Here is a 13,951-nt window from a genome sequence, read left to right on the forward strand (position 1 = left end):
ATCTTTATTAGAGTTATAAATTGTATGGGAGTTAGGAAATGAAATCGAAACTGTAAAAATGCCATCTTCAACAGACGTTATAGTTTTAAAAATTCGAACAGTTTCGTGAGCAAAATTATAACTAGAATACTGCTCAGTTGTATTTTTGCACAAATGTGCAACAGAATTTACTTGAGTTATATTTTGTTCAAAACAAAAGAAGTCTCTTCATCAGCTTGTAAAAATTCAGTTTCATCTACATCACAGCAGTTTGACATTTTAATTAGCCTCGGATTATTATGTTTTTGTTTTTCGATATAAGACATGTGTCGTTTATAACTGCTACTGAAGATGCATCTCCAGTTTCATATTTTTGACAGTTGTAAAATTTTTAATTCGAAGAAGAAGTATACCCGCATAGTTCTGAACTATTACATGACTGTCTCCTATATAATTCAAAACCATTTCAAACAATACTTGTACAACAGTACGAATAACCTATCGCAACAATACGTCTACACTACCCCAGATTGTTTCAACAGTATGATAAATGGTATTTCACCAATTTACAATGTGTAGAAAGGGCGGTTAAGTTATGTTACTATAAAAAATCGGTCATTTTCTCGAACAAAATTTTCCACATATTATACAACATAATGTTGAGATATCATCCACTTTAGGACATTCGAACAATAAGTCTTATGTTGAAGTTATAATCGGAGCATATCAGGAGAATTTGAGCAACGGTACCCCTTGCGTTTAATTATTGCTTTAGATAATTATTTTAAATTTCTTTCAATTTATTATTATATTACATCTATTTACAGATTATTTTCAAATTCGCTATATTAACGATTTAATTATAAATTAAAAAAAAATAGAATGATAGATATCAGAAAGCAGAATGAACATGACCATGGAAGCAAACATAAAATCGCTATCCAGTCGATTGAATACGCAACATGATGACGGTTTCCTTGATTCCAGACCTGTATTTTAGGCAGCTTTTGCAGATCCTTCCGATCATCCGTTTGTGTCGCATACTAAAGGGTGTTACCTTGTACCCAAAAGTTTTATTTCTCATTTTGGTTCACTGAAATTTAACCAAACGTATAAAATATTAAAAATTTAAATGTAAATCATGGCAAATCATTGGTAAAGCGTACCATTGGAACTTCGCGTACCTGAAGGAATAAAATATACCCCGAGATATACCCCATCTCGCGGTTCTCAGCCTCTTACTCAGCAACGTCTATCCCTGCCTCTCCGTGGTGCTGGCCGGGGAACGTGCAACCTTAGGGAGTATCGGGTAACCAACCCCAGTGGGAACTATGGTTGTATGCTGACAGGGAACGTGAAGGGGGTTTGCTCCTCTCTTGGGGTGAACATCTAAACGAGCGTCTGTTCTCCAGGTTGTAATGAATGTAATGAATGTTCTCCAGGTTAGAAGCGGCTCACAACAGCATCTGTTCTCCATGTTAGGGGCAGCTGATAATCGTCCGAGGGCCAGCGAGTTACTCTTAGCAAAATTGTGCAGCATAGTTTACCGAAAATATAGGCGGAACTAGGGATCCTATATTAAGAGATGTGCGAATACTTTTGCAGACGATTTAGCAACGCTGTTACTTTTGTAAACAAACGCTGCCAGCACTTGCCGCAGTGAAAAATGTTTAGGCTTGCACATGACTTTACATTCGAAGACACCTTTTGATTATTTTGTCTATCCTCTAGCAGTGCATTTTCGCTAAAATTAAAGAGCAATACGAATGAACACGATATAACGCATAAACTAGACTACTTTTACTTACGAAAGCAAAACAAATTGTTTATTCGATAAAACTTTTCATAAAATCTCTTTCACCAAAATCGCAATACCTTTCGATCTGCAACAATAACGATGTTCATTTGGCTCAGATTTTGACAGCTCTCAATGCTCGATTGGCTCAAGATGGCCGCTTTCGCATATCTCTGAATGTAGGATCCCTAGGCGGAACGGCCTCGTAAATTTAGGGGGTTTGTGTCAGACCCTGCTAGCCAGCCTTGAAAAACAATTAATGAATAATCAGCAAGAGAATAATATATGCTATATTGAATCAAACTTACCAATTTCATATGGTCCCAATCAAAATTATAACACACTTTTCTACTATCTACACGGGTTTACTTGAACTGAACTTTTTTGCCTTTCTCGTATATTTAAACAAAAATACGGTGCACGGAATGGAAAATGTCAAAATTTGTTGATAGATGGATTATATACAATCATTCATCAACTGTTCTCTGAACTTTAACCATATGTATTGTTGTGCAAATGATGTAGTTTATAATCCAATACTGAAAAGCAATTATGGTCTTAATGTAAATGAACAGCAACGTAAATGTTAACTGTGTGTATTATAAGGAGTTTATAATCTGTATAATAAGCGAGATGGTTTTTTTATATGCGGGTAACTACAACTGTAACATTACTAAAGATGCCCTAAGGACTAAACTGGGTTTTGCGAGTGTGGTGTGGCGACCACAATATGAAGTTCATATTCAACGGTTGGAGGCAGTACAGCGAAAGTTTTTAAGATTGGCTGTGAGAAACCTTGGATGGAGAGAAGAGTTACCGGTGTATGAGAATCTCTGCTCGTTATTTGACCTCGACACCATCAGTAGCAGACACTAGATTTTGCTGACATCGTCTTTTTCTGTAACATCTTGAGAGGGCGAATTAGTAGCCCATATCTCTATAACCGGCTCAACTTCAACACTAGCCCGGTTACTGTTCGTCGTCGAAGGGTCTTCGATCCTCCACTTAGATCAAGGAACTACACGCAGCACGAGCCTACCAGCAGGTTCACGACTGAATTTAACAGACTACATGATGTAATTTCTACAAACATGACAACAGAAGTAAAGCCCCAAACGCAATACAACGGAACGGCGACGGAAACGGAAAATTTGACAGAAAATATATGGGCTAACTGTCAAATTTTCCGTTTCCGTCGCCGTTCCGTTGTATTGCGTTTGGGGCTTAATTCGTGATAGATTAAGATTATTTTTAAGAGGACAATTGTATATGTGACAATAATTATTTGTATAATGTATAAGTAGGGTAACGGGCTTACAGCCTATAGTCCAATACTGGGTGCTGCGGATAGAGCCGCTTTTCTGCGCTCAAGCGAGTAGAGGGATATTTTGAACTCACTTCCATGAACAAAATTATTTATTGGCTGTCAAACATTTCCCGCTCTTCGAATTTCTCTTTCCACGCTGCATGAGGGCGCACAAATGCGCTAGGATCTACATGACTTAACGATTGTTTACATACAATCATGCTCCAATCAGCTGCTGAATCTCGTGAAATTTCGTAACGAGTGCTTTTTAATTGCATTCCTACTAATTTTCCACTAGAAATATAATGTGAAAATATTTGTTATAAAGATTACAAAACTCAAACAAAGTTTATTTTTAATTTTTCCTCAAATAATAACAATACTTTTCGATATTAGATCAGAAACTAACATAACCACAATCTTCAATGTTTGGCTCCGGCACAATAGAAAAGTTTGGCTTCAGTTTGACAACCAAATCGATTCTAATCGCACCACCCAGGTCCAATAAATCAAATCAAATTGTTTACATGTGATTAAAGGCAAACTACCCATACACTCAGGAAAATCGACACATACTTTATGGCAAAAATCCATGTATTTTGAAATATGCATATCATGTGTCGGCACATACCAAATTGCATACAAATTCACACATGGATACGATGACCCACATAGATAGTATGTATGAACACTCATGTAATTCATGCGGGCGCATGAAATATATGTGTCAAAAATATGGAATGCATTTGGCAACCCCCATTGCAAAAATCCATGTGTAAACTCATGAATATAATGCGGAGTTTTTTGTGAGTGTAGGCCAGAAAAGTCATTTTACTCAAATTTGGGTTATTGGCCCAAACCACGGTTTTGAGTGCAAACAACCCACTCTTGGGTAGTTTTGGTTTTCAGTGTAGTTTACAGTTTACCGAAGAAAAGGAAGAAAACGATAAACTGTGGCAGCGGTGACCAGCACTGACAACAGTGCGATGTGATGATCGGTCATTGAGTTGACAGAGCTGTTGATGAGGTTTTCAACGAAAAATAAATAGTGCCCTCATATACATCCGTATTTTATACGTGCGATAGTATAGTAAAAGTAAACATTATTGCGAGAACAGAGAAAACTTCTAATTTTGCGGAGCAAAGAAGAAGAAGAAGACTGAGTGTCGGAAACTTCAAATGACATGCACTGTGCGAAAAGTGTTGATATTCCTTGATATCAAGAATATTCTTAAGTCTAAATTGTTTCAAAATCGCATCAATACGTTCCGAAATGCCTTAAAAATACCATAAAGCTTATTTAAAATATATAGCGGCATGTAACGAGTGTTACAGTTACATATTCCCTTTGATTTCAATAATCAACATTCACACCGAAAAAATCAACCAACATTATTTTCCGTGCATCATGTGATTTGACGTTTGCGGAACAGCTTTCCGACGGTCGACCGTCGGACCCTCGTTCGAATTTTTCTATCTTCTCGCAATACCCTCATAACAAAAGTATATAAAAGTACTGCAATCGAAAGAGCAAAATCCCGCATAAATCCGGAGAAAAAGGGATCGTCGCTCGCTGTCGTCCGTTCGGTCCGGGTGAGGAAGGTTGGTTCGCGTCCGGTTTCTGTATTTCTGTAGTAGAGAATGAGACTTTTTTTTGCAAAGTTTAGCAAAATAATTCAAAAAACAAAAACGGTGAGAAATTAGATTTGTGCAGGACTATGTTTGAAGTTCGATGGAGAAGTGCTTTTAGGAGAAAAAAAAATGGTCTTAGTTGCATACCTACTCCAACGCATCAAGTGACAAGTTTTGAGTATCGTGCAGTGGTGTTGGTTGAACAAATTTTCCGTCGCGAAAGAAAGGCACAAGTGAACAGAACAAGTGGAGTGGGTTTTTGTGCTTTGCTTTTGGTTGGCTCTTCCTCATTCAATTGATTTGTTCTGAAAGTGTTTGATATTGAATCTTTTGTAGCTCGGCTAAAAACTTGCCGTGTTCAGATTTGTGATGAATCGTAAAGAAGTGCGATGATGAGTCATTAGCGAGAAAACAAGGCTGCAATCAAGAAGATCTCTCATTAGCAGCCTTCCGACGACGAATCTGCGAACAATCATCATCATACTCTTTAAACTTCCAAGTGACAACGTAAATAAGAGTGCAAAAAACAAAGCGGACATTTTGGGAACAAGTGACAGTGCCAAGTTGTTTCCAGAACCAACAAAAAATGATTTCAGATGGTACTCGGAACAGTTTGTGTCCAGGGGTTTCTTCGTTTGCATTTGATGTAGAGTACTGCGGTACTGCCTCAGTAATTAATAATACACTCCCACTCGCGGCCTCGGCTAATAGATGGAGAGACATTACTGATGCACAATGTTCATACGCTAGCAGATGGAGTTTTCGCATAGCCCTTCGCGGAGCACTCATACATTTTGATACTTTCATTAGGTTATGGAAGTGGAAGATTCAATTCATACAACCTTCTGTTTGTAGTTCTAAATTGGAATATAAATACATATGTCATTTGCCAGATCATTCTTATAGCCTATTCATATGCCTCCTTATGTGCGGTAAGATACAAAGCAATACCATTGCTGAGGATGGCTGGGTTCGATTCTGCCGGTCTAGGCATATTTAACGGATTGATAATTATTTCGACTTCCCTGGGCATAAAAGCGTATCATCGTGAATAGGCCTCATGATATACGAATGCAAAAATGGTAATCTGGCTTAGAAACCTCGTAGTTAATAACTGTGGAAGTGCTTAATGAACAATAAGCTACGAGGTGGCTCTGTCCCAGTGTGGGGTTGTAATGCCAATAAGAAGAAGAAGATATGCCATTTATGATAAGGAATATAAAGATACATTCAATCTTCTCTCTAATATTTAACTCGATAATTATTTCACCAAAAAGCGTAATCTGAATAGGCTATAAGTCTGAGTCGTTTCATTTCTAGAAGCAATTTGGCAGTTTATGCTATATCTGGAAATTGTTCCTTTTATAACAACAACAAGCAGAGAATTTGTTTGAACTTCACCGCCTCAGAACTATAGAGAAAAAATTATAACTTTTGCATTCTGAGGTGATAAGCCGTAAAGTAATCCTCTGCTTGTCACTTAAATGAGGGGAAATCGACAGAAGAGAATTCTCTATTGCGATATTCGCCCTTCTATCAGTTATAGCTTTTCGTATTCTTATTACTAGTTTTTATTATTTTCTCATATGGGTTAAGATCATTATTAATAATTTATTATGTCAATAACTCATTCAAGAGGCTGTTGAAGTGTTCGTTGCGGTTATAGTCAATGAAAACCATGTTTCAATCGTGCTGCGAACCATTCCACTGATTTGTTTAACTTTCAGTCAAAATATGACAGCTCGATAGTTATTTCTCTTTGACTAAAAATATCTCCGAAGTATGGTTATGGTTAGATTTGACAGTTTGATAGTTAAATTTTGTTCGATCACGATGGGAAAATAACCATCAAACTTTCTAATTTTAACTAAAAGGTAAACGAATCGGTGAAATGGTGCACAGCCTTAGTACATATCACTGCAACAAGCGTTTCAAATCCATTACTATGTAGTAGAATGCAAACAACGAACTGTAAAGCAGAGTTGTAATGTAGAAAAAACGCCACTCTTAGATCCAACATACAACACATTTTGAAACCCAGCCTCTGAAAAGATTTAGGTATTGGCAAACTACTAAACGATAGAACACGACAATAGAGGTAATAAACTATAGAGGACGATTGTCGCTGCGGTTCCCTTTGTTATTGTCCCCAAACATGTTGGGTACCTATCTGTCAAAACGTACTGATTTTTCCTTTGTTGACATTTAGTGCCCTATCCTCGCCAGCAAAAGATGTTCCGCCAGTGACGACAGCGACAATCTTCCTCTATAGTTTATTACCTCTATTAACACGAATTATTGAATGATCGAAGCCATAATTGCGTGAATTAAAATCATTTTCAGAATGCTCCCTGTCTTAGAATGAAAGAAAGATGGCTGATTCGATTCAAAACGCCCTTTTTATAGCGTTTTGTACCTAGATACTACTGCATACAATTAATCAGTGGTTATACCAACTAACTTTATTCGAAATCATTTCATAATGCAAATTTTATGCATTTTATTGCAATTCTAATTGTGATCCGTTTGTTAGGTCACCTGAAAACCCTCTGTACTAGAAAACTTTTTTTTATCGTATAGGATTGTGTTCTTGAAATTGTATGAGTGCGTACAACGAACAGTATTCGTTGGATGAAGAGCGTCCGAGAATAATCAGACATACGAAAAGAGAAACCAGGAGATCGTAAAGACGGGCGTGCACATAATCAACATCATCGTCGTCATCTTAAGAGAACTTGAAAAAAATAGCAGCTATTCCAATAAGTAAAACAACAATCACACAGCAGCGGGTGCCTGCGGTGGCAACGGCAGCAGCAGTTGTTGAGTTGTGAAGAAAAGTTCTTTATCCTGCTGCCGGGTGTTTCCAGATCTGACAAGGTGGTGTATGCTGTAGCAGCAATACATCGATTAGCAGCAACAAGCTGATTGCTATTTCCAGTCGACGTAAGACGAACGTCGAAACCCTTTTACAACAGCAGCAGAAGTAGCTAGTCACAACAAAAAATGACGGAATACAAACTTGTGGTGGTCGGTGCTGGAGGCGTAGGCAAATCGGCGCTTACGATACAACTCATCCAGAATCATTTTGTGGATGAATATGATCCCACGATCGAAGATTCGTACCGAAAACAGGTGGTAATTGGTAAGTAAATTATGTTTAAATCACCATACATAAACATTTTTTATTATTTGGGATGTTATTTTGGATTAGTTACAATTGCATTAAAAATTTGAAGACATTATTACAAAAAATCGTAATAAAAAACGTGTAAAAAATCCAGATAGAACGCTTGGATCTCTAAATCCGCGTAAAAATTCGTCACAGAATGTCTAGTGTCACAATAAGTGAAGAGATGTGAAAACAAAAACCATTCGATTTTGGCAACATACAAATTTCGAATGGGTCTGTAAATGGGTAATCGATAGACGATGCAACCCCTCTGTTTGGGTACTTGTTTATGCATTAGGAATCATATAAGAAACACACACATTAAGATGATGGTTTCAAAGAAATCACCCTCAGGTCCAACTCAGGGACCGTCTCTGGGCAAGGTGTTTCACATTTCAACAGTTACGAATTAAAACGAATAACAAATTAAAAATCTGGTCGAAACAGGAACAGGTTTTGGGAATCTCTCAGCTAACCTTATTGGAATGGAATGGAATATGGTACTTTTTTAGATCCGTATTGAGGTTTCTGGGCTGCCCGCTCATGGGTGGAAGGTACCCATAATGCTGGGTAGACACCTTTACGTGGTGTGTTACGGGGTAAGATCTACCACGGTTACATTACCAGCTACAGGCAAATCCTGTCCCAACGAATACCTTCCTCATTATCCAACTCCGTGGTACTTATGAGGGTGTCGCTAAGTCGGTGGCCTCTCGTTAAGTAAGTACTAAATCAACACTTCCTTCCTCTCCCTAGTTACGGTGAAGATGGGCGTGGCCAGGAGTAGTAATCCTCATGCTTTTGTTATTTTTGTTTAAGACTGGAATCAAGGACCACTCCCCTTCTTGATTTCTGATAGCATTCTAGATAAGGATCTCAAAAGTAAAACATGAGTATCATTAGTGTCCAATCTACGAATTACACCGTAACAATGCTAATGCCCGCTCATGGGTGGAAGGGGGTGGCAAGGGGTGGTTGGTTACTTACAACCTTGGCTTAAGCCAAGTAGTGCCCGTGAGCCTCAGATAGTGAATCTTACACACGGAGTACTACTGAGGAGGTGCAAAAGACGGTTGTGACGACGATACAGACGGTACTGGCGGTTGTATCGTCTGCAAGAGCGTCTCTTCCGCTGCAACTGACCATGTTGGTAAAATAATTAACAAATATCAATCATCGACTCGTTTGCGAATTAAAAGGAATTTATTATGGTAGAGTTTTTCATGTCAAATCGCATCGTTTCACTACTTTGCCAGAAAATCATGTCGCTCCAAATTGCGTTTAAAACCAATTTGGAGGCAATTTTATGTTTACACATGCAAGAGTATTTTTCTTCTTTTTTTGTAGATGGATGAATGAGTTACCCTCTCTACTAATACCCTGGTTCCCCCAGGAACTGCCTCCCAGCATTACTTCTGGGGGATAGGCAGTACTAAATGTACTCGCTCATTCACGCTCACACAGGCACTCATCCCGTATGAGGCTTACTTGGGTGCTCTCGCTAACATATCCTCTGACACACCCTGACACTCTTTCTGACGCACCATCTGAGTCTTACTTGGGTGCTCACCACTGACATACCATGTGAGTCTAACTTGGGTGCTCACCCTTTACGCAACATGTGAGACTAACTTGGATGCTCACCCTACCACCTGATTCACGCTCTAGCACACCCTGCCACTTCTCCTGACACACGCTCTGACACACCATGTGGGACTTACTTAGGTTTTCACTTCTGACATGCCATGCGAGGCTGACTTGGGTGCTCGCCCTTTACATCCCACGTGAGGCTGACTTGGATGCTATCCTCTGCCATGCCTCGAGGTGTCGATAGCGATAGGTACCAACAGTTCTAAGCTACGACCCTCCTACCTCGGCATGTGCAGTCCTAGTCCATGATAACACCTTTTTTTAACGAAGGTACTGGAAATCTGCAACCAGACGCCTGGGGAGGCGAACCCAGGTAGTGTGGGGATGGGATCACCACTCCCGATCCACTAAAACCAACTCCTTCCTCTCCAGTCATTCTCCCGGCTCGCAATAAAGCAATACCTCGGTGGATGACTATTGGGCATTGCGCATCCTACCTAACTCAGACTTTCCTACACTCCCCACCCCATGCAACACATTTGCACAAGACACACTGGCACCACATGTGCCCCAACACTCACCTGCCTATGCCGCTTAAATGATTACAAGAATCTTACAGGTTCCCTGCAGGGGGTACCCCATGCCCAAAGAAGTTTTTTGGGTTCAAAATTCAAAATAGAAACTAATACCTGAAATAATATTATAAATAGGAAATAAGTATTATGTGTAATAACAAATCTCGCGTGATTTTTGAAAACGTCGTATGTCCAAATGAGAGACTCTCTTTCATTACGCTCTCTTTCACTAATATCTAAGCTAGTTTTGCATTTATTGCAATATTTCCACCTCAACATGCTAGACAAAGCAATTTTCTTCAGATCTATGTTTAAAAATCCGATGTAAATGTTAGTAGGGTTTCGTAATAATCGAAAGAAAAAGTAAACAGAGAGAGCCTCTCTTTTGGACTTGGCGTATGGTGGAAATTAAGCGATTATAAAATCACTTTTTTCCCTTTTGAAGGAAGGAAGAAGAGGAGCAAAGAAAGAAGAAATTGCGATCATGTAATTCTGTGTTTTGTTTAAGTATTAATTTAAGTATTATTTAACACAAAATACTGGAAAGCATTGTTTTATTATGCTGAATATTTGTATTTGTCTTATTCTGGTTTCCATTGGTTTGTCCACAGATTATTTTATTTTGATTTAAAATGTGTACACTCAAGCAAAACCACGCTAGAGATAAAACCGCAACACCTTGAGTAATGCAAATGGCGACTAAAGTTGTTAGGGTAACGGTACCAATAGTGGAGGTATTATTGCGAGAACAGAGAAAACTTCTAATTTTGCGGAGCAAAGAAGAAGAAGAAGACTGAGTGTCGGAAACTTCAAATGACATGCACTGTGCGAAAAGTGTTGAAATTCCTTGATATCAAGAATATTCTTAAGTCTAAATTGTTTCAAAATCGCATCAATACGTTCCGAAATGCCTTAAAAATACCATAAAGCTTATTTAAAATATATAGCGGCATGTAACGAGTGTTACAGTTACATATTCCCTTTGATTTCAATAATCAACATTCACACCGAAAAAATCAACCAACATTATTTTCCGTGCATCATGTGATTTGACGTTTGCGGAACAGCTTTCCGACGGTCGACCGTCGGACCCTCGTTCGAATTTTTCTATCTTCTCGCAATAGTAGATCCACAATAGAAAATATTTTTTATAAATTGATAATTATGGGAAATTTACAGATTTAATATCTTAGTCAATAGATAATCTAATAAATTTGCTAACAACAATGAGATAGATGTAATTTAACATCAACAATTACCAAATAATGCTTGCACCACTATGGGTACACTGTTCCTTTAGTAACGGTAAAAATTAATTTTGGTTCCCATAGTGGTGCTATCCATTGGTTTCTTATGATACTCGCCACTATTGGTACAGTTGCACCACTATAGGTGCAAGGGAGTCAATTTTGTTAAGGTAAATCATTGTTTTCAATAGTTTTTCAAACAAAATCTTAAGATAAGTTGCATTTAACAGAATATTTAAAGCACGGTGAATCAACTGAAACCATCGTAAAGTGTATAAATATGATAAATCCAATTAAAACCCCACTACCTCCACTATTGGTGCTACCTCCACTAATGGTACGGTTACCCTATCAAGTTGCAGTTGCTGATTAACAGATGTGTTCGGTAACTTTGTAAGCATATTTGACGGGGTGTTGGGTAAAAATATATTTTTTGCGGTCAGTGTCAGTATTTTTTTTCTACCGTACAGCCGAACAAAAAATAATTGCCGAAAAAATCAGTAAATTTGTTTGCAGTCGTCAGTAATTTTATTTCCATTAACTGAGTCACCGGTAAAAATATCAGTTTTGACATTTAGTTTACTGATTTCTCAGTAAAATCATATTTTACTGAGCTAGATCTGTAAAAATAATTACCGAATACCAGAACCCTGGTTAAGTGTTCATCCTGCAACGAGGTGGCACCACTTACCTCACATGTCTCCAATTCGTGAGGTGCCGCAGAAGTATCAATCCCCCGACACTCCTGCCAGTCATAGCGAGACTTTCGTGTCCCCTACTTCTGAGGTGCCGCAGAGGTATCTGCCATTCGACACTCCTGCCAGGCCTCACCAGACTTTAGTCACTACCGACCATGCGTAATATGCGAGTCTTACTTGTGTGCTCACCCATACACTCGGTCCCTCACTCTGTGGGGGTATTACGAGTAATACCCCCAACTTCCATTCGCTTGCACCACATGTGCATCACTTGGGGGTGTGTGGGTACCTCCCACTGCCACTCGCTTGCCGCCGAAGCAGCCCTCACTCTGTGGAACCTCCACAGGCTCCGTTAACGACCTGGCTAATTGTTTCTCCCCCCAGGTCATTCATCCCCTCGGCACGGGTCGCCTGACACCTTGGGATTCGAGGTTAGGGACGCCATATTGTCAGTTTCAGCGTTGTACTGAGCCTGACGATATGGCCGGATTTAAACCGTTACGCACTACTTCCAAGTAGTTGCTAACACCTATGCGCTCACTCTTCTGCCATGCCTCGTGGTGGCGACTGCGGTTGCCACCCGATGCGACACTCATACCTCGACATGTGCAATCCTCTCATTCACTTCCCGCGCTCAGCCTGTTTTCGCTCTAACTAACCAATCACAAGTTAGTCATGGTTGCTTGACGTGCCAGATTATCTGCAAGCTGCAGGCAATCTGAGTGGTTGCAGTCAAAACTACGTTCCACTTCTTCACCGCTTGGCACATCAACTGGATAAGGATATCCGGGGTTGTGTTCCGACCGTAAACGTCTAACATAGCTCTTCTTTCGACGTCGGAACAAGGGCATACGAACAGTATGCGCTCTGCAGTTTCATCATCACCTGGGCAGTCAGGACAGACGGGGCTCTCCGCGTGCCCAAACTGGTCGGAAGCAGCCAAGGCCTGACAGGAATTGTGTCAGATGGAAGTGAACTTCCCCATGGGGTCTCCCCACCCACCTCGATATGTTAGGTATCAGCCGGTGGGTCCACCTACCTTTAGAAGAGTTATCCCACTCGCGCTGCCATCTGGCAACAGAAGTCAACCTGGTACGATCGCGGGCTCCTCTGGTGCCACGTAACTCAAAACACTCCTCGTCTTCCCGGATAACCAGCCCGACTGGCATCATGCTCGCAATCACGCAGGCTGCATCGTGTGATATCGTGCGGGAGGTAGATATCAATCTGAGACACATCAAGCGGTACGTGCTCTCCAGCTTCCGCAGGTAACTAGTTACCCCCAGAGCCCTCGCCCAGGACGGGCCGCCGTACCTAAGAATAGATATGGCAATGTCTGCCAGTAGCCTACGTCTACTGGCACACACCTTGGAACTGCTGGACATCATCCTCGATAATGCCGCAGCAGCAGTCGAAGCCCTCTTGCACGCATAGTCGACATGGCTGGCGAAGGTCAGCATGTCGTCTATTACGATTCCAAGGAGCTTCAAACTCCGCTTTGATGCGATCGCGACTTCATCGTGAATCACTGCATGTTGAACCGACTTGCGGTTGTTGACGATAACCACCTCCGTCTTTTGTTGAGCGAGCTGCAGGCCTCTAGCGCTCATCCAATCCTCCGCCGTGCTTATCGCGTGTGTTGCAGTCAGTTCTAACTCAGGAATTGACTCCCTGTATACCTCCAAGGTTACGTCATCTGCGAAGCCGACGATCTTAGCACCAGGAGGGAACTTTAGTTTCAAAACCTCGTCATACATAAGGTTCCATAATACCGGGCCCAGTATTAAACCTTGCGGAACTCCTGCTGTAATAGGTACGCTTTTCTGACCGGCATCGGTCTCATATAATAGTACACGGTTCTGGAAATAGCTCCGGTTCAGGCCCACCGGCAGGCTAAGCCGGTGTAACGAGAGCGCGATGGCATCCCAGCTTGCGCTGTTGAATGCGTTCTTCAAATCAA

General features: G+C 40.4%; 1 protein-coding gene and 1 long non-coding RNA gene across 7 annotated transcripts in view; one reads left to right on the forward strand and one right to left on the reverse strand.

Moving 5' to 3' along the window:
- Nucleotides 1-908: 908 nt before the first annotated feature.
- LOC134225730 (uncharacterized) lies at nucleotides 909-2,160 on the reverse strand. 2 transcript variants are annotated; one of them, XR_009983314.1, is made up of 4 exons: nucleotides 2,083-2,160; nucleotides 1,788-2,018; nucleotides 1,164-1,723; nucleotides 909-1,072 (listed from the first exon to the last, which is right to left on the reverse strand). It is a non-coding gene; the product is annotated as an uncharacterized LOC134225730 (long non-coding RNA). The 2 variants fall into 2 exon arrangements; XR_009983315.1 differs by having other exon boundaries at nucleotides 1,146-1,723.
- Nucleotides 2,161-4,565: 2,405 nt separating this feature from the next.
- Nucleotides 4,566-13,951, forward strand: part of LOC134220733 (GTPase HRas) — a 36,489-nt gene continuing 27,103 nt past the window's right edge. Inside the window, exons 1-3 of one of the 5 annotated variants that reach the window (XM_062699832.1) lie at nucleotides 4,623-4,772; nucleotides 5,049-5,311; nucleotides 7,293-7,854. In XM_062699832.1, the coding sequence (XP_062555816.1) occupies nucleotides 7,716-7,854 (139 nt within the window). In that variant the 5' untranslated portion in view covers nucleotides 4,623-4,772; nucleotides 5,049-5,311; nucleotides 7,293-7,715. Of the gene's footprint in view, nucleotides 4,773-4,827; nucleotides 4,988-5,048; nucleotides 5,312-7,292; nucleotides 7,855-13,951 lie in introns of those variants that run through there. The other 4 variants (XM_062699833.1, XM_062699834.1, XM_062699831.1 and 1 more) reach the window with 4 other exon arrangements.

Source organism: Armigeres subalbatus, chromosome 3, assembly GCF_024139115.2.
Source record: "Armigeres subalbatus isolate Guangzhou_Male chromosome 3, GZ_Asu_2, whole genome shotgun sequence".
In the NCBI taxonomy this organism is placed as follows: Eukaryota; Metazoa; Arthropoda; class Insecta; order Diptera; family Culicidae; genus Armigeres; species Armigeres subalbatus.